The sequence below is a fragment of the Cnephaeus nilssonii genome (genome assembly GCF_951640355.1).
Source record: "Cnephaeus nilssonii genome assembly, chromosome: 19".
NCBI classification, from domain to species: domain Eukaryota; kingdom Metazoa; phylum Chordata; class Mammalia; order Chiroptera; family Vespertilionidae; genus Cnephaeus; species Cnephaeus nilssonii.
The window spans coordinates 26945204-26967394 of NC_137090.1; the positions used below are offsets into that span (position 1 = coordinate 26945204).

The 22191-nt window shown below is 36.7% G+C and overlaps 1 protein-coding gene across 6 annotated transcripts in view; it reads right to left on the reverse strand.

The window, feature by feature from the left end:
• STXBP4 (syntaxin binding protein 4) overlaps positions 1-22191 on the reverse strand; it is a 172620-nt gene that overhangs the window by 144308 nt on the left and 6121 nt on the right. For 5 of the 6 annotated variants that reach the window (XM_079797222.1, XM_079797220.1, XM_079797218.1 and 2 more), the window contains 6 exons: positions 21801-21924; positions 19329-19461; positions 13568-13674; positions 13163-13379; positions 11936-12014; positions 6550-6644 (listed from right to left, as the gene is read on the reverse strand). In XM_079797222.1, the coding sequence (XP_079653348.1) occupies positions 6550-6644; positions 11936-12014; positions 13163-13379; positions 13568-13674; positions 19329-19461; positions 21801-21871 (702 nt within the window). In that variant the 5' untranslated portion in view covers positions 21872-21924. Of the gene's footprint in view, positions 1-6549; positions 6645-11935; positions 12015-13162; positions 13380-13567; positions 13675-19328; positions 19462-21800; positions 21925-22191 lie in introns of those variants that run through there. The other variant, XM_079797223.1, reaches the window with a different exon arrangement.

Here is a 22191-nt window from a genome sequence, read left to right on the forward strand (position 1 = left end):
TGGATTACCTTCTTTCAGGTTTCTTTTAGGTGTGAGAGAAGTACATTTCTAATGGAGACCACTGTTATTTTAGGTTCTCCAGTTATTTATAGCAAATTCTAACCTTAACTAATGCATAGGGCCCGATTGATGCCCTATTGTTGAATTCAGGCAAGAACGTATTCTGTATCAATCATATCAACACTAAAATATAGGCAAAGTTTAATATTGGCAATAGCCCTTTATAAATTTCTTCCTCCTTTGGAATCTGTTCATTCATTCATCATTTCATTTACTAAATATTTACTTAGTGCTTACTGTAATTTGTCAGGCAAAGGGACACCCAAACAAGATATAGCTGCTAGTATGATCTTTAGAGTGAGGATAACATGTAAATAACTGTAATTAGTGCAATATCTAATTTAATAGAAGTGTGTACAGGATCTACTATGGCCACAACAAACTGGTAAATGCACAGGTGGCTGGGCACAGTGAAGGAAGGAGACGGGAGGAAGGAGAACATCTAGAAAGATTCCTTTAAAAGTGATTCTAGGGCTTAGTCTAACATTATCTTCCTACCCTGTCTACACACTTATAAATATTTGCCTGGAATGACATGGAATAATGATTCTTAACTTCTGGTGTTCTTTGCATCCAGTCATAAAAATGTTCCAAATAAATATAAAGGAAAGAGAATAATACAAAGAACACTTACGTATTTGCTATCACTAAATACTCATTAATATTTGTTTGAAATTTATATATATTTTAAATAAATTTATTGGAGTGACCTTGGTTAGTAGGGTCATATAGGTTTCAAGTGTACATTTCTATGACATATGTTTTTAAGAAATAAACATTAATGACTTAGTTGAAAACTTTCTCCATTGTTCCTCAACAGGATACAACTAAGGTTGGTGTATCCTTCCTGTCCATGATTTGATGCCATTAATTCACGCATCCCCTAATAATATGTACTCTTATGCAACTGAAATTGTACATGAATAGTATAGTACAAAAGGATAATCTTACCAATTATTTTTATTTTTACCTCAATGTTATGATTTCATAATTGCTCAATATTGTTTGCAAAACTAGTTCAATTATTTTAACTTGAAATGGTATCCAACTGTATGAATATATTGTAATTTATCACCCATTCCTTGATTGATGGGCTTTTTGAAAAAAAAATTTTATTGATTTCAGGGAGAAAGGGAGAGGGAGAGGAGAAACATCAATGATGAGAATCATTGATCAGCTGCCTCCTGAACGCCCTCTACTGGGGATCGAACCCGCAAATCAGGCATGTGTCCTAACCTGGAATTGAACTGTGACCTCCTGGTTCATAAGTCCATGCTCAACTGCTGAGCCACACCAGCCTGGTTGATGGGCTTTTATAGTTACTCCAATTTGGTTCTTATTACAAGACATTATATATATCTCCTTGTATAGCTGTGTGAAAATTTCTCTACAGTATATCTCTAGAAGAGGAAATGTGGAGTCATAGGGTTTATAAAGTCAACTTTAATAGGTATTGTAAAATAACTCTCCATATTGGTTGTACCAAGCAATTTATGCACACAACTAGGACATAAGCACTCCTATTTTCTACATTCTTAGCAGCATTTTATGCTTTCACACTTCAATTTTTGTCAATGTGATGTATATGAAATAGTGTATTGTGTATTAATTTGAATTCCCCTAATTACAAGTGATATTAATCTTTTCCATGTTGATTAGCAATATTTTTAATTCACAAATTACTTAGCAATATGTTTTAAAATTTCATATACAGAGTTTTAAGATGTAATTTTTGTTAGTGATTGCTAATTTTTATGAAAACCAAATTATCTCCAGATATTGCCAAATGTCCCCCAAGGCAAATTTCCACATCCCTGTCCTTGAAAAACACTGCTCCAGGGACCAACACTATTAACAGTTTGATGTACTAGTATAAGTTTTCTGATTTTTTGCTATGGACATAGCACCTATATATAAATATATATATGTAAATTATGTATTTTGAAATAATTAAATTACACTATATAGAGTGTTCTTTAAAAAAAAACTATCAACATATCACAGCTTTCTGTTCTGTAGATTTTAGACCTTTTGTATGCTTTTTAAAATTGCTATAATAGTATATTAAAGCTTAGCATTGAAGTATATTTAGATCAGATTATGAACTTAACAAAACATTGCAAAAGGCCCTTCTGAACTTCTCCCCATAGATAACAGCTGTCATACATTTGGTTTAATATTCCCAAACATTTTATTATATAATATAATATTTGGTGTATACTAAAAACATATATTGTATGTAACAAACATACATTTTAAATCAAGACAATAAAATAAAACATCCATGAATCCATCTTAGAATTACAAAACTGCCAATACTAAAATTTCCATACTATTTATTTTAAAATGGCTTGTCACATATACATATCCCTAACGTTATTTTGTTTTGCTGTTTTTAAGCCTCATAAAAATGCTGCAGATCGCCTTCTGAAACTTGAATTTTTCATCCTGCAGTATGGTTTTATTATTCATCCATGTGGTTATATGCTCTTGTGACATTAATGCATTCACTTTTACTGACAAATGTAATACTTAATTATATCACTATGCCACAATTTATTCGCCCATCCTCCTGAAGATGGGCAGTGGGGTTTTCTGCTTACCAGCAATGCAGCAGTGAACATTCTTGTACCTATCTACCACAGCTCATGGGTAAAAATTCCTTTAGGCCAGTATTCGGCAAACTCATTAGTCAACAGAGCGGCAAACCGCGGTTCGTGAGCTGCATGTGGCTCGTGAGCCGCAGTTTGGCAACCAGTGCTTTAGGCTAAATACCTAGGAGTAGTATTGATGGGTCTTTTTCTGATTGATTTGTAGAATTCTTTGTATATTTAGCATTTTATACGTTATGGGTGTTACACATATTTTCTCCTAGTTTTTGGCATAATTTTCACTTTTTAATATTCTCGTCTTATGGAGTTTCTATGGACAATCCCAGACATGTTTTTACACCATTACTTTATATTTTTTAAGTACACAATGTGAATACTTTTAAAAATATTTTTAAGGATGTGACTTTTTGTTTTATAAATAGTAGATTTACTGATATTTAATTCACATCTCATAAAATTCACCATTTTAGTATACATTTAAGAGGCTTTAGTATATTCACAAAGTTGTGCATCAATCCCCACTAATTCTAGAAAATTTCCATCAACTCCCAAAGGAAGTCCCATCCCCATTAGCAGGCACTTCCTAGTTCCCTACTTGCCCCCTCCCCAGGCAATCACTATCTATTTTCTGTATGTATGGATTTGCCTATTCTGGGCATTTCATACAAACAGAATCATTCAATTTGTGGCTTTTTGTGTCTGGCTTCTTTCACTTAGCTTCATGTTTCATGGTTTATCTTTGTTGTAGCATGTATCAAGAAGAAACACAGACAATTTCAAAAGTTCACATTCTTAGCTGGGTGGTGAGTACATGTGTTGATTATTCTTTAAACTGCACATGTATAATGTAATCATTGTATATAATTTATATTGTAAATATATAAAAACAATTTTATAAAAATAATATAAAAAATAAGACATCTATCACAGAAGGTACTCAATATATGGTGATTCTTATATCAAGTAATAATAAAGTTGCAAAATGCAATTAACCACAGTGTAAATTGATCTAGAGCTAAACTTAGTATGGGTGAAAGTTTTGTTGAATGTGAATATATTCTAGATGAATAGAGCATGTCATGAGGCAAGCTCATGAATTTAAATTGCAAGTAATTTATGTTTAATCATAAAGTAGGTTCTAATAATTTATTGAATGTCATCTTTTAGCTTAAAAATGTATTAATTGGACAGTATCTGTCCTTAACTTTTTATGGTGTCTGGATGATGAATTTTAAAAAATGTCACTTCTGTACAATACTAGTCACATACTTCCCAGCCTAATAACAAAGAACATCTCATTAACTATAACCAGACATTGGGTACGCATTGCTCACTACAGCTTTCTTCAAATGTTACAGAAATGGCAAGAGGTAAAGTAAATACCAGCGAAATGGCATCTGTATCCAAAAGCATCTTCCCCAGGTACAAAAATAGAGATAGCATACAGGTGTCTTCAAGCCAACTAATAAACTGTAACTCTATTTGCTATGTTTATCATACCTGCTTATAAGTTTAACGTTAGGATCAGATGAGACACATAGTAATTATAAAAGTACTTTGAAATAATATATCACTAACTCTGGTAAAATTATTTAAAAATATCTGTATATAAAAATCATTAGAATATACATGGCAAGAAGCAATCATTTTTTTCTCAGACAGTGAATTAAAATAAAATGAATTCAATGTTAGAAATCACTTCCGGGAGATTCTGATTTAAAATCATCTACTTAGACAAGAAAAACAAAGAGAATTTTCTGAGGACATTGCCATTTATATATATGTCTTGACAGGTACTGCCCTTCATCAAATTCTAACCTCTCTGCCTTTCTTAAAAATTGCACTAAGTAGGGTAATTAGTTAATAACCACATAATCAGTCAACACCTTTTCCTTGTGAAATCTTAGCACAGCACACATTTTCTAGATACTATATGCACTATATTTATAAAAGTTAAAGAAATGAAGATACAATTTTAATACATTTTAAATACTTGATCACATTTTCCTTATCTATCACTGAATAGAAAATATGTTAAAAATTTAATGGATGATAAAGTTGAATTTGTCTACAAAGTAGCAACTAAAATAGAAGGACCTATTTTAAATGAAAGTGGTACAGATATTATGATAGTAATAGCTAACTATGCAAAAAAGGAAGAGTAGCTTAGGAAATATTTGGGTGAATAGATGCTAATTTGGATTTTAGGGGGGGGGAAATTATTAAGTGAAATACAGTTTCAAACTCTGAAAACAAGTAATGCTTTACTGAATACAGTCACTAAAAATATCTTGAATCAAAGCTGGGAAGCTGAATTTACAAAGAATGTGGGCTCCTTTTGCTGTAAAACTACTGTTTTATTTTTCTAAAAAAAATTATCAATTTGCTTAGGCTAAAAGGAAAATCAAAACTGGAATTCTGATTCAGTAGTCAAGTAACTCATATTTCTCAGAATCGTATCTCTAAGAAAATTACAGATTAAAAAATACATCATGCACTAGAAAACTTAAACCAAGTAAAAGAATAAAGGCTGCCAGATAGTGTTTAGCTGGATAATTTTTTCCTTATCCAGATGAATGGTTAGAATTAAATCTTGAATGTTCAGAAATGTATGTTAAACCAACATCATTAAAAAACAATAATTATCCATTTTTAGATATTAATATGTTTTCAAACCTCAAACATTTTATTTTTTGAAAATGTTAATATTAACTGGTTGTAAACTTTGCCATAAGCCAGAACTTACATCTTAACCAAAAATAAAGAGAGAGTACAAGTTAGCAAACAATACTCAGGAGTTTGAAAATATCAAAAAGACATCACAAGTATCTAATGGATCAGAAAGTTTCACTGAGCACAAACCAGGTGTTTAAACAGTGGTAGGTACATGGGACACTGTTGTGACGAAGCTTTAGCTCGTAGATAAAGCAAGATACAGAAAAGATGATAGGAAACTACAAAGTGATTTACAGATGTGCAAAATAAGGCGATATTGGCCCTAACCATAATAGTTAGCAAAGTCTAGACGGGGGAGTTGGAGTTGAGTCAGAATTTGAATAACAGAGAAGATTGAAATTGGCAATGAAAAGGGTGCTGCTATAGGACCATGCAAAGGTATGAACATGGGAATAAGGGCAATGTGTGTTTATTCCAGATGTGCATTTTCATACTCTTCCTAAAATGTAAAACATTATCATCCACAAAATATGACAGGAAAGTAGAGGCTGTGGGCCTCTAACACTGAATCAATTTTTATATGAAAAAGCCTTCACATTTTTGCTGTTAGCTCCCAAGTAACCTGACAAAAACCAGTTTTAAATGCATTTTTAATTTTTCTTTTTAATCATCTTAAGTTCCTTTTACATACAGAATCTCTCAATGTTTTACTCTCCCCAGGGCTTTTTTGTGTGCCTTTTGTATATTGCTACCATCTTCTTAATAGTCACTGATGCCTGACTATTAAGGTTCTTTAGGATTTAGTTTCCCTTTACTTTTTAAAAAATTGAACAAATGGGAGTATTACTTGCACTTATTGCTCTGACATATGAAGTCTACTACACTTTGTCATAATTTAGTCCATGTTTCCTTGGGTTCTACGTGGTAAGACATCACATTTGTCTTATACACAGGAGGAAACAGATGAATGTGAATGTTGATTTAGTGACAAGAGGTTTAATTTTTATTTTGTACTAGTGAACAACATGAACTGCCCAACTCAAACATGAATAAGTTCACTGAAATCCAAACTGCCATTCACTTAATAGCATATAAATAACTCCTCAAGAAACTAATAGCGCCAGGCCTTTACCCTCTTCAAGACGGGAGGCCTTCCTTGCTGTTGTTTCATGGAAGAAAAATGGACATTTAAAGTATTTACCATTTCCAGTTTCTCTGCCTTAAGGCGAACGGAGGGATTTAGGGAGACCTTCTTTCCTTGTGGTCCATAATTATCAGTCCAGACAGGGGCAGCATCTGAGAGACAACAGGGTGCATACTAATTGGAAATTTAATTGGAATAGAAATTTTCATGTGACAGGATGTGTTCTGAGCTCCTGCTGTTAAAAAAAAAATTCTGGTTAATCAGCTGGCAGTTTTTGTTTTCGTTAAATCTAAAATGTATCATACAAACCAGCTTCACTTGAGCCCTAAAATATATGATATTAAAAGAGTGACCAATTAGACATTAAGTCCCATGGAAATACTAATTTAAAAGACAAACATACATCCTACCACCACTACCCTGTCATCACGATACCTTACTAATTGTAAAATGAAAAGTCTTTTTTTTTTTTTCTTCCCAAATAAGTAAAATCATATGAGAAATTCAAATAGATCATGACATTTCTTTGGCTGGCAAAAGTGGTTTTGTTATGTGAGTTCTGGACGTACTACAGAAAAACTAAAAAATGCAGATGGTTTCAAGTTTACACATTAACTATAATGGACTTATAACTCCTAGAACTCAAAATCCCATTTCTTATTTTACAGAAGGTTATATTTCAAGAAGCATAAGTGGACTTTCAAGAGTTGAGTTTATATACTGTTATTCTTTGGCACCTTTTCAATGGACACTGAGTATTTAGACAAGCCTTTGTCCTGGTTGCATGGATAAGAAACCAGCTGCCACCCAGGACTAGGACCTGGAAAACATCATTCGTTTTAATATGCCAGAGTTTGTAAAACAAATTCCTATAATTCACGGCAATCCTTGTATCTAAATTGTCACTATTCTAAATACACTTTTAAATGGTATTTTACTAGTTCTACATAGAAACGAGGAAGAGAAAAAAACTTTTTAAAATGTCACATCTTTATGCAGTGTTTTAATTTTTTTTTAATTTCTCGGAGCATCTGTCTCTAAGTACAAAATGATTTGCATTCTCTTAAGAACATAAGAAGCGCATATGAAAATAAATAGTCTTCCTCTAAACCTTTAACACATCGTTAACATTCTATGTAAAATCTTGAATATAGCTTATATGTGTCAAAATCATAAAAAAATGGCTACTGACTTTTAATTTCAAGTGGAATCAAATGCTGAGAAAGACTGATTTTAATAGAAAAGAAAATTTGCAATTCTGATAAAAGCAACAAAGTGTCCTTTGTTGATGTGATACCTAATCGTTGGCCATGGGATAAAAAAATACCATATGTGTATTTTTTTTTTCTCTTAATGCAGTGGTCGGCAAACTGCGGCTCGCGAGCCACACGCGGCTCTTTGGCCCCTTGAGTGTGGCTCTTCCACAAAATACCACGTGCGGGCACGCACATACAGTGCGATTGAAACTTCGTTGCCCATGCGCAGAAGTCGGTTTTCGGCTCTCAAAAGAAATTTCAACCGTTGTACTGTTGAAAATTGGCTCTGTTGACTAATGAGTTTGCTGACCACTGTGTTAATGTAACTGCAGAACCAAGCTCCCCGTTCTCCTTGCTTGGTGCCCTACCAATAAAATGGCTTTAATTTCTCCTCAATGTTCAGTGTTTGGTTCTGCTGTGCATTGGACAGGCAGACCCTTGTTCGATTCAGTTCAGTTTGGTTCGGTACCATTAAGAGAAATTCTCTGCCAAACCCAAAGTGTGGCCTAAAAGAGGCACATGGAGTGGTATGGTATGAAAGACCACATAGCAGATAAGTCCAATTTTCTTTTTCTTTTTTAAGGTTTGGACTTGTGAGGCTTGACAATGACCTTCAGCTTGGTGCCTGAACTACCTACAGTTAAGGCACACTGACACTAGGTGGACCCAAGCTCACCTAATTATGGTCTCAGACCAAGACCAACCTTGGGCATGAACTACTTAGTTCAAGTTTAAGTGCACACTTGGAGAGGCGTTGAGAGCGAGAGGGATCAGGAAGAGAGAGGGAGGGACAGGGACACACACCATCCACACACATTAAGGCATGCACTCTCATTTATATTTTCCTATATCTAAGATGAAAAAATTGCTGTGTTGCCCTAGCCGGTTTGGCTCAGTGGAGAGAGTGTCGGCCTGCGAACTGAAGGGTCCCGGGTTTGATTCCGGTTAAGGGCACATGCCTGGGTTGCAGGCTCCATCCCCAGTTGGGAGCATGCAGGAGGCAGCTGATCAATGATTCTCTCTCATCATTGATGCTTCTATCTCTCTCTCCCTCTTCCTTTCTCTCTGAAATCAATAAAAAAATATATTTAAAAAAATGCTGTGTAACAGTGGAAATAAAACAAGTTAGCTCTTATGTATGCTTACTTTTAGTCAGACAGTGCACAAAATACTTTACATACATAAACTCATTAATCTTTAAAATAACTAGAACATTTACGCAAGCATTATTTTACAGGCCCTTTGAGTGGCCCACTGACCGTGGAAAACATCTTGTGACTACCCCTGGATCAACCGCCACCAGAATATGATCGTGGGACAGTGCCCTCCTCCTCATTCCCAGGCCCTACACCCACCCCTGGCGCCTGTGTAAGCCATCCACAAGAACTCCTCGGGAGCTCACTTCTCTCTTCTGGTCCATTGCCTAGTGCACAAGCTCTTTGCAATAAACTCTATCTGCTTGATCTTGTACTGAGTTCGGTGCTCATTTCTATGACATTGAGACTCAAGAACCTAAGGTCAGCAACATAAGTTTCCATTGAGAGCCTTCCCTACACCACCTATTACTTTCTCTCCTTAGTCCACTTTGCTCATGGCTTCAACCATTTGTTCAAATGTGTAATTCATCCACAAGACAGTATAGATGCTCCTTAGAGTACTAAGTCTATCCACACCTTGCGCTAGTTCACACAGAATACTCACATAGTAGTTATTCGATAACATACACACACACACACACACACACACACACACACACACACACACACACACACACATAAACACACCCACACACATTTCTTTTTCTAATCTGAATAATGAAGGTTTTTTTTAACCCCATGTTTTATTCACAATATATAATTAAATAGCTCATGGAATATATCCTAATTCCTTTAGAATTTCTACTGGACTATGTTTTCTATATGTATGACATACTCAGTAAGTGCCTCCTGAATAAATAAATAAGAGAGGCGTTGAGTAGTTCAATTACTTTCAACATTAAAAGCATGTTACACAAATGTCTCCTGACTATTGTTTGCTTCTTTTATCTTTTTTGCTCACGTGAGGTCAGAGTTTAAAATAGAAAATAATATATCAAGAGCATGGAAATAATCATGTGAAGGGAATGCACTAATAAAATTTCTAATAGTCAACAAATCCCACTAAGTAAAAAGGCACATTATTTATGGCTAAAGATTGCTACTACCGTCCGAGTCAACACAGCTCCAAACCAGAGGAAACTACTATGGAATCTACTCTGAATTCCTGTTAAGTACGGTAGGTACGTGCAGTGGTCTGAATGCTTGTGCCCTTGCAGAATTCATATGTTGAAATGCTAACCCCAAAGAGGATGGTACTAGGAGGTGGGGCCTTCGGGAAATGCTTAGGTCATGAGGGTAGAGCCCTCATGAGTGGGGTTAGTGCTGTTATAAAGGGATCCTACAGTGTTCCTTAGCCCCTTCCACCACGTGACGACATGATGATGAAAAGCCTGCAGCTGGAGAAAAGTTCTCACTGGGACCATGCTGGGCCCATGATCCTGGACTTCCAGGCTCCAGAACTGTGAGAAATACATATGTGTTGTTTATAAGCTACCCAGTCTGTGGTATTTTGTTAGAGCAACCCAAACGGACTAAGACACTATGTAATTTATACTAACTATTCCTTATTTTGTAATTCTGATCCAAATAATGCTATTAAGAACTGAAATATATGGGTAACAATTTGCATTATAATTTAGACATATATAATGAACTTTTCTATAGGTTACAGGGTGGAGCAAAAGTTGTTTATAGTTGTTCATACGGAAAACAATATAATCATTAATAAATAATAATCCTATATAATAAAGAGGTAATATGCAAATTGACCATCACTCCAACACAAGATTGCCGCCCCCATGTGGTCAAAGATGGCCACCACAAGATGGCCAGCAGGGGAGGGCAGTTGTGGGTGATCAGGCCAGCAGGGGAGGGCAGTTGGGAGGGACCAGGCCTACAAGGGAGGGCAGTTAGAGGCAATCAGGCCAGCAGGGGAGGGCAGTTGGGGGCGACCAGGTCTGCAAGGGAGGACAGTTAGAGGCGACCAGGCCTGCAGGGGAGGACAGTTAGGGGCAACCAGGCCGGCAGGGGAGGGCAGTTAGGGGTGACCAGGCCGGCACGGAAGGGCAGTTAGGGGTGACCAGGCCGGAAGGGGAGGGCAGTTAGGGGTGACCAGGCCAGCAGGGGAGGGAAATTAGGGGCAATCGGGCCGGCAGGGGAGCAGTTAGGCGACAATCAAGCTGGCAGGGGAGTGGTTAGGGGGTGATCAAGCTGGCAGGCCGAAGCGGTTAGGGGCAATCAGGTAGGCAGGCAGGCGAGCGAGTGGTTGGGAGCCAGCAGTCCTGGACTATGAGAGGGATCCAAGATTGAAGAGGGTGCAGGCAGGGCTGAGGGACAACCCCTCCCCCCCATGAACGAATTTTGTGCACCAGGCCTCTAGTACAAGAATAAACTGTTTCGCATGCTCACAACTATAAACCTACTTTTGCCCCATCCTGTATAGATTTTTGACTTGTGCTTAACTTTTGGAGATAATTTAAGAGGAGGAATTTTTCTTCATATTTGAGCCATTATACACTTTACAGCTTGATAAAAATCCTTCTCTTATGGGTGGCTTAAACAATCTTTTATTATTTTAAACAGTCATTAAATCATTCCATGGTAATTAAAAACCAATAACACTGAATTTACAATATCGAATTCTTTGTTATTTATATCTATATAATCTCTTAAAAACACACCCCAAAAATATTTCTTTTCTTAAGCTATGCTTCCTTCTATGATTTCTCTGGAAGGGGCATTTAATATACCTCACCAGCATTTCACTAAAAGGGAAAGGCAACCTAATCTTGATTTGCTAGTAGAAAGAGTTTTCATTACTTGGTTTCAACAGTTTGTTGATTACTGCAGCTTCACAGACACTGTTATTCTAATGCATCTTTGAAAATGTTAACCGCTGTTCAGGAAAATTTCCAGTAAAAGTCATAATCTGACAGGGACCATGGCACAATGCATCCATTTTGCTCTTTTACTCACTCAAGGAAAGAAGACTTAATGCATCCTTCCTTGAAGTCTATTAAGTACATACGCCTCATTGAGAGAGAGTCATTGCAAAAAATAACAGGAGAGAGGAATTAAGTGTGCACTTACCTGTATTAGACATATCCGTAGGGCTGTGGTCCAAAGAAGCAATTGAAGTCTGTTCTGTTTTCTTGTATCCCATTTTTAACTATGAAAGACAATGAGAAACATGAAATGTCATTTTCTAAAGAAGGTCAAAGACCAGACTAGAAGCTCATTCTATATAATAAAAGTATAGTATGCAAATTGTCTCCTCGACCTGGAGTTCTTCCGGGGGTTCAACCAGGGGGTGGGGCTGGCCGGGGGAAGGGAGGGAGGCCCCGGTTGGCGGCCAGCAGCCTTTAAGGACCTTACCAGTGCACGAATTTCATGCAATGGGCCTCTAGTGTTAACATAAAAAGAATGGCTAAAGTGACTAAAGCTTTAGTTCAAAATAAATAAATAAATAAAACCTCTAAAAATTTGGTATATTCATCTTCAAATAAAGAAATTCAGATGAAATGTAAAACAGCTTTCAGCTTTACCATCCAAGGACAACAAAATAGGCCATGTACCTTGTCCTTGAAAAGGTTATCACCCCAAATGAAAAAGGATAAGGGGCTGACAGAAAGTCTTACACCCTGTATCTGATTAGCATATACCAGTAACTGAAGCTACCTCTGACAAAGTGTATTTCACTGACTGAAAGCCGACCTGAGTTTCCTATTTTACTTTATAGCTAGCACACACTTAAAGACTACATACTCTTTACTTTATAACTTTGATTTATTAGGCTATTGCAGAAACTAGTTATTAATTGTATTGATTTTGATGCAGAAACCCCCCTTAGTGTGTCAGCGAGGGTGAATGATATCCTAGTATACACACGTGAGGAACATACCCACCTACGCTGCGTGGTAGAGATTACTCTCTGTGTGTGGGAAAGAAGCTAAGGAACATGAAAGAGTACTGCCTGCCTTCAGTCAAGCAGAAAACAGAAATAATAATGTACTGAACCATACTAATGACTGTCTGAAAATATATGTGATATTCCTAACATAGTTCCAAGTAATACCTACATGTATCTTTGTGATGCCATTCCTGATCATAGTTTTCTGGGCAAAAGATACACTGACGTGAAAAAATTGTATTTATTGACAGTACAGCATAAAAATCTTAAAAGAAAAAATCTTTCAAGGAAATACCAGTTTGCTAAGACACTGTATTGCCAAAATGATAATTCTCGATGTATATGGCAAATATAAAAACATATAGAGGATTTATGGACTGCATAAGAAAACAGAAATTGAAGAGTACCTGATTTCCCTTCAAAGAAGGTAAAATAGCATCTGTAGTTTTGGGGGTAGATGAGGTCTTTGGAATCGGTATTTCAGGAGAAGAAAGAAGATTAAATGCTGAAGCTTTAGGTCCATATTCTCCAGAGGTCTGTAAAAGGGGTGTACACGGTGGATTTTCTGCGTGACTGCCATCTGATTTTTGTCTTATGAATGCTATCTCCCAAGCAGGTTCTGACCTAGCATTAAAAAGAAAACACTTTATGAATGTATTATGGATATAGTACAATTTAATTCTAAAATAATGTTTCACATATTACTTCAAAATATTTCCTTTAGGGTCTCAAGTACTTATGACATCTTAAAAATTACTATTTTAAGGAGCCATGCTAAATGATTCCTTTTATCCTGTGAATAGAATAGTTACCTCAACTTGGCTCGGGTAATTATGCTTTTTGCTTCTTCAAATGATACACCAATCATAGATTCCTTGTTTATTGAGACAAGTTGATCTCCTGGCTTCAAACGTCCATCCTAACAAAAATAGTAACATTTGTAAAGAAATTAATAAGGATGGTTTTAAAAAAAATTGATGTGATTAAAGCAAGAAAAGTTTTAGTGAAGAATGTCTTAAAGAAAGACCAAAATCAGAGATCATAACACACAATTGCTATATTCACAAGTCATTTTTTTCTCTCCTTCCATTTGATTAATATATGGGGAGCAAAACACAATAGTAACGCTGGAAAAAACTAAGCTATGTGGAGAAAGTATTCACCATAGGGATTCTATATGTTCAGTAAAATGAAAGAGCTGATTTTGTAAGGTTAGTAAACACAGTTCCGTATTGCCTGGGCTCAAATCTTATTACAGAGTTTGGTTACATATGCATTTAAATCAAGCATATTCAGACTATATTTAGACACTCATGTGCATTAGTGTGCAACTTAATATGCTTAATTTTAGTTTGAGGACAATCATTCATTCACTCAAGGTTAAGGTGAAATGGTAACAAACAAGAAAAACAACCATTTGGCCACAGGCTATCAAATAATAAGGCTAATAAAAGTTAGGGAAGAATAAACAACATTCCAGAGTGCTTATTCCGGGGAGGGCGGGTGAGAATGTGATGGGGAAAGCACATAGGAAGTCTCAATGGTACTTAAACTTTCTCCTTAAGCCAAGTGCTGAACTCTAAGTGGATTCGTCGATGTTCATTTATCATTATGCTTCATAAATTACATATATTTTCCAATATCCTTTTTTTAAAAACATATTTTATTGATTTTTTACAGAGAGGAAGGGAGAGGGATAGAGAGTTAGAAACATCGATGAGAGAGAAACATCGATCAGCTGCCTCCTGCACACCCCCACCGGGGATGTGCCCGCAACCAAGGTATATGCCCTTGACCGGAATTGAACCTGGGACCTTTCAGTCTGCAGACCGACGCTCTATGCACTAAGCCAAACCGGTTTTGGCCCAATATCCTTTTGTATGCATCAAATATTGCACTCTAAACAAGAAAAGAAGTGACCCATCCCCCCCAATAAAAAGAAAGCTCATGTCATTTGCCCGACAATATGCCTAACTACCTAAATAATATTTGGGTTCTATACTCCAAAACTGGTATTTAAAGTAAGCGTCAAGTAGAGAATTTTAAATTTGATTTTAAAATAAATTAACTAGTAAGATGAAATAAACATTATGATTAAATCCAGCTATAGACCATTTAGAATCTGCAAAAATAATTCCTCAGTAGTATCAGTTTAATAACACAGGTTGTAACTGAAATGTATTGGCTACATTACTATTGACTTCTACGCCAAAGCCTGGCAACAATTTAGGGGGGAAAAGGGAGGAAATGAAGAAAACCTGCTTCATTGGAGCAAATCATGTAAAGGTTACTGACAAGGAAAGAAAGGTTCTTTTAGAAACGGGGTGGAAGATAGTAAATATCAGGTTACTTTGTGTTGACCTAAACATTCTTGGTATTCACAGTTCCTTCTATTAAACTTACTTGAAAAAGGGAAATTCTGAAGTGATGACTCTATGTCAAAGGGCAACTCAACGGCCTTTCATTTGGGCAGGAGCTCTCAGAGGCAGTGGGTGGGGTGGGAGAAGCACAGGCTGGACAAACAGATAGACCTGCACTCACACTTACGCTCTATGACTTGCTAGCTAGATGTTCATAAACAATGAGAGAGAGAGGGAGGGCGGGGGAGAGAAGGTAGGAGATGGAGAGGCACGCGATCTCCTCCACAGGGAACGCAGAACTGAATTCTAGCGTCTGAGGCAGCTCCTGAATCTGTGTATCTTACAGAAATCAGAGCTGGTGGTCAGGGCTGCAGAGAAAAGGGCTACAGAAAACAGACATAGGCAACAGGGTTCAGGCTGACCTACGACCTCTCACAAGCTCTTCTCGGGCTGTACAGTATCAGCAGCACAGAGGGAAGAGCCCTCATATAGGCAACTTAACGCATCTTATAGTAAAGCCCACTGACGCACTGAAGCAGCATTCTCAAGCAGGACACGAGTCAGGGGAGACAGGAAGAACAATGCCTTCCGACTGGCTTCTGGTGTTTCTATACATCTTTTCTTTCTAAAATGTATCCACAGAGGCGGTGGTTTTTCCTTTTCTTTGGTTCCTAGAATAAAATCTTAGCTGATCATGTGAATTTCTGAACCTGCTTAAAAGTCAGAACCTGCAAAGTAAAACAAAGCTATTTCTGTACATGTCTGGCATCCCAAACCAGTGAATTCTGAACCAGCTGCATTAATGTGTGTGCGAAGATGCTAACTTCAGAGGCCTCTTCCACGCTGTCTCGATTCTGACTCAGCAGTTACTGAGCAACTAGACAACACGATGGGCAAGGTGCCAAGCACTTCCGTGTGCCCAACTTCAGAGCCTGAAATCTTTCAGGTTGACATCTGTAAAGATGCAGTAATAATGCATTCCTGACCACGTAGATACTTCTATTAGAAACTACCAACACTGTTTATTTCAGATTATAAAGACTGGTACCTAGTTTTCTAAGTAACTTGTTATCTTATCAGAAACCATCTACCTGTCTGACTCTGATGTAACCAGCTCACTATTCCTAACTACTAAGGGATGTTCTTGCAAGCCTTTGGGGCCTACCCATGCTGCCATCAGCTGTCCACTGGAGGGACCCTTCTTTTATCACCAGCTACTCATGTGAATCTGAGTCAGTTGTTTAACCTCCATGGGACTCCACTTCCTTAGCTGTAAAGTGGGGATAAATACCTGTCACACAAGGTTGATGCCATCATTAAATAATGCATATAAAATCAAGCACACTGTAGGTGTTAAATACAGGCGAGTCGAACCGGAATCCCAAATCTGTTCTGGGCAATTTTCACACTGATAGCGAATTTAATCCTGTCACTCCTAACTTAAGAGCCTGTGATGACTGCCCGCTGGTAGAAAAGTTGGAGCTCCTTAACTTCCCAAACCCAGCAAAACAAACTAGCTGCAACCTACTATTTCTAGCCTCATCATCCAACTTCCCTTCTCGGCATATGAATTCTTGGTTCTATTTTCAGAAAATGTTCTTCAACCCCTAATGCTTTTACACGTACTCACTTCTGTCTGGAATGACACCGCCCACCCTGCCACTTCTCTCGCTGATGAACTCTCACCTAACTTCACAGCCAGCCTCAAACATCTCTGCGGTGAGTTTTCCCTGACTCCCTACATTTACTTAATTGTTGCTTTCTCTGTGCTCCCAAAGCTCTTTTACGTACCTGTATTACTGCACTGACTTTGTGCTGCCCTTGTTTTTTACTCTCCTGATTTCCTTTTCCTCCCAGGAGAGCAAATGAACTCAGCATCTCCCACACCAGCAGCACCGATTCTCTCAGAACCACGCCCTTGCCATGGATGCTCCCCCAGCATAGTGCCAGGTGCGTAAGTCCACAACAAATGAATAAGGTCCAAGAGGTTAAGGTGGCCTTCACAGAAATAAATCATGGCAGAGGCGGAAAGAGTGCGGCATTGCTAAGTGAGCCCTCCTGGCTGCTACTACCCCTTTAGCTCCACCAATGGGAGTGCTGTCTACCCTTGGCCATCCCGAGGCCTTGGTCCTATTTATCAACAAAGCCTTGGTCCATCTATAGGCTTGAGATTGCCTATTTTATTAGTTCTGAAACAATATGTTAAAATTAGAGCAAGTCAAAGTACTCATATGCATTTAAAAATATTAACATTTGTTCAGTTCGATAACTTTAACAAGGATAACCTTATAGCCTGTGTTTCCTATTCTGAATATACCTACCATGCAGAAGTTTTGTGCGGATTAGGTGTTTATTAATATTCTAATACAGTATTTAGAACACAGTAAATGCTACTATTATCAATTAAAATTTTTTAAAAATAAGAGCATCCATTTTGTATTTGCAGAGTAAATATGCATATAATTCTCCATCATGAGAAAGTACACAAAAAGTAATGTAAGCATTGCCAACTTATTTATTTATTCTTCTGTCTACACCTTTCTTTATTTTGGCTGCGTGGACAGGACCAGGTATAGTCAAAGAACATTAACAGCTCTGTGCTGCCCTCTAGTGGTAAATATACAATATAGTCCATTACAGGGTTTTGCTTTTTAATTCCCTTTCAAACAAGGAAATTCTAAGGAAACCAGTAAGAGAAAGTATATATTATGAATATAATTTCTTGGTCTGCTATCACTGACAGCTGATTAAGAGCCACTCAGCATCACTGATATCAACTTATTACTTTACCACTATTTTTCATGGAATATAAAAGCACAAGTTGATGCTTGTCTTAAAAGCAAATTGTTATCACTTGTTAGGTACAATGATCTGTTATTGCACTATATCAAGTGCAATCTAGGAAATACCTTCGCTATCCTGAACACACACACACACACACACACACACATCTCAGCTTCAAAACTAAAGTAGTACTAAACATTTCAGTTCTTAAAAGAAAAAATCATTTTTGTTTGAATTTGTTTAAATTTAGCATTTAAATATGTTCTTACTTGGTTAATAATTTAAATTCAATGGCCAAAAATTTATTTCATTATAATATCACAAACTTACTGTATAATACTTACAACTCATGCATTTGGAAGATACCTTATTATCTCAACAAGCCTGAAACAAAATCATTTCTATTATTTTTGAAGTTATTAGTAAAACTAACAAAGAAAAAAAACCCAGTAGAATAGATAAGTTGCTTGCTAAACAAGTGTTTGGGGTGGGAACAGGGATAAGAGTAGGTGTATTTATTCAACCAAAACAAGTAGAATAAGAAAACAACAATATGAACAAACCTAATGATAAGAGAATTCTTTCTCATACTATGCAGTTTGATATAAATAGGATGTTTTATTAAATTCTTTATACCCTATCTATTTCCAAAAAGCACGGGGGCCAATTTTCAATAAAAGACATATACTATAAGCACAATAGTAAAACAAAAATAGCAAATACAATCCAAGAGAAATGAGAACACAAATATAGTAACCAGTTTAACTAAGTTGCTGGTATTGTGCTTCAGATTTGGGTCTGAGCCGCCTAGGAAAAAGGGACTAATGATTTACATATTTCTTACCTTAAAGAGAAGAGTAAGACTTTCTAATTCCTAAAAAAAGGATATTTTCTCATCTTAATTCTAAATCTAATTTCTCATATAGATTCTAACCCTAATTTCTCATTTGAGCAAGTAATTAGTGATATAATTAACAAACTGAACAAAAATTACAGTAAATTTAAAATGAACAAATTTTATTTGCTGAGTGTTTGTGTTTATTTTGTTTTGCATTTAGGATAGGATAAATGAATATACTTCAAGCTTAAGTGATCCAACTTGGTCCAAACTCGGAGCAATCTAGAGATAACAACACGTCTTCAAATATAATTTCTCTCAACCAAAAATAGGATAAGAGTTGAATAGCATAAATTAAAAATCTATAACCTTTAGTGATAGCCTGAAGTCTGTTATTTTCACATTTTATTTCATATTCATTCTTAGGGTAAAGCTCCTTGAGGGTAACAGGCCTATTTTCCAGTTCCTTTGTTCACAGGGGACGTTCAGCTAATACTAAGACTATACTGATGAGATAGAAAACAAACCTTGTTACTAATGGTTTGTGTGGGGTTTTTTTGTGAAGGTTTTTTTTTTTTTTTTCATTTTTACCTTATAACAGTCTCCGCCAGGAATGATTTCCTGAATATACACAAAGGGACCTTCATTCCGGTTAATTCCTCCGAGGATCTTCAGACCAAGGCCTGTTTCCTTGGTAACTGTAATCATCTGCAAGGCAGGATCCCTAAGATAAAGTAAATTAGCACTCACAGGTTACAAGAGATCTTACTTTCTCCTTAAACTACTCGTTGAATCAAATTCTTGGATCTAGATAACTCAAAGTAGTCAGTACATTCCAGCAACTACATTTTAAAAAGTATGGTGAGACAAAAGCAATCAAATAGATTGTCTTATCTGTAATTTTAATTTTCTCTACAAAACAACCAAACCATAAAAAAAATACAGCAATAATGCTTATTTCTTTGAAGAACAAACAAAAATAGTTCAAAAATATAATAGAGATAAATTTTAAAAATTTATTAAAGGTGATGGAAAAGATTTGCTTTTATTGATTTTTAGACTATTTAGTATTGAACAATTCCAATACTAAATATTTTAATGAGTTAGGTAAATGACTTTAAAGTAAAAGTGGCCATTTAAAGTAAGAGAAATATAACCTCCATTTGAATTGCAAAAAAGAAAAAGTTTATCCTTTTAATTGGGAGAAGTATTTTCCTGGTACAAAGCACTGCTCAGGCTGTGATTTCCGTCAGACATAAGAGCAATGCCATTAGAAAAGAAGAATGTGTCTAAACGTCTGTGAAAGGTGTCCCCCCAAGTTACGTTTTAGAACACTCTGGTCAGAGCTGAATAAACTACGGTACGTCCACATGCTAGGAAACTACACAGTTATAACAAGGAACAAGAAAGATCTTTTTTAAAAGTGATTTGAAATGATCACCAGGATATCATTTTAAGTTTAAAAAAAAAAGACAAAGTTAAAACAGTATATATAACATGCTGCCTTTTTGTTAGGAATATGCTGGCGAGTGGCCTCTGGGAGCTGGAGCCCAGTGTTTGGGGACATTTTGCCTCAGTCATATGACTCTCTCTGTGGGCTTGATTTGCACAGAGTATTTGGAAAAAGTTCTGTGCTGTCCCAGCGAGTAAGCTGTTCAGCACCAAGACATGGAGCTCTGTGCACACCATGCAGCTAGGCCTGGCTGGTGCCTCTTGGAGACAGGACCTTTCCAGTGGTCAGAGGAGGAAGCATCAGAAAAGACCCCTGAGTTTAACAAGCCTGGCACCCTTCTCCAGGGAAGACCTGTGAACCTGAGTCAAAAGGCTGGTATACTCTTGTTTACTATGTAAGCAACAGTGGACATCTAATGTATAGTGGAACCTTGTAAAGAATTAATCACCTGGAGAAAAGATATATATAATTATGTGGTTCATGGACATATACACACATACATAACCTTTATGTATATTTATATTTATATGTATATGCAAAAAAGCAGCACTGAACAAAACCACAAGAATAAAAATGGTTATCTAGACGAGAAAGGAGGCCATAGAGTGAAGGACAAGCATGAAAGCAAGCCTTCTCTGAATGTGCCTTGTTATGTGGGTGTTCATACTGCAGAATGGCAATTCTTCCCATCCCTGTCTGCATGCCTCTTGGAAAGTGACTCTACCGTTCCTCCAATTAAAAAGGAAAGTCTACATCTCTACCCCTTGAATTTGGACTTGACTATTTAAATTGCTTCAGCCAATGGTATTCCAGCAAATGTGAGGAAAATAGACATTTGACAAACACATGTGCTTTCTCCTGGGGACCATTCCACTGCCACATAAAAAAGCCTGAACTGCCCACCGGTGTGGCTCAGTGGTTGAGTATCAACCTATGAACCAGGAGGTCAGGGTTCGATTCCAGTCAAGGGCACATGCCCAGGTTGTGGGCTTGATCCCCAGTGGGGGGCATGCAGGAGGCAGCCAATCAATGATTCCTTCTCATCATTGATGTTTCTATCTCCCTCTCCCTCTCCCTTCCTCTCTGAAATTAAAAAAATAATAATAAAAATAAAAGAAAGAAAGCCTGAACTAGCCTCCTGGAAGCTGAGAGATTAGGTGGAAAGAGCATCCAGCATCCAGCCTTCCCAGCTAGGCCCCAGGACATGTGAATGAGGCTACCCAACATCATTTGGTGTTGACCAGAAGAATTAATCACAAAACCATGGCAAAGAATAAAAGCTTGTATTTTCAAGGCCCTGTGAGGTGGTTTGTTACTCAGCAAAAGTTAATCTTATGTTATTTTTATACTGAAATTATACAATATTTTAGGTATTCAAAAATTAGATCAATTTTATAAAGCAATCTCTAAAAATAATTCTAAAAGAGATTGCAGAATCTGCCCTTTACACTGATTTACACTAAAAGGTAATTATTGATCAACTTCTCATTACTGCTGTCCCAGACCACAGGTTGTTAGCTGTATAACACTTTCCACCAGATACTCACTAATATTCGACAGATTTAAAACTATGATAGTTCAAAACATACTGAATTTAATTTAACAATTACTTTTCAAGTGGACGGGATGGTACTGCAGCAGATGAATTTTTATTCATGGTTTCACCACAGTAGCCTTGCATTTAACAGCCGTGCAAATGCAAATCTGATGAAGAGTCTATAAATTCTTCTTTTCCTAAGATTGGGGAAGCAGAAAACAAAGTGTCATGTCTTGGAACAGTCAAATGTGCTCTATAACTTTGCATAAAAACATTACATACATTTGGCACATAAACAATATGTGCCTGTGTACAGATGTTAGATGAATTTTATATATCTTGGGCCATGTCATTTTAGTCATTGCTCATCGTATCTGAGAAATGTAAAGATAGTACTGTAGATAGAGAGATAGATAAAGGTATCGAGGTATACCTATCTTATGTAATAAAAGCCTAATATGCAA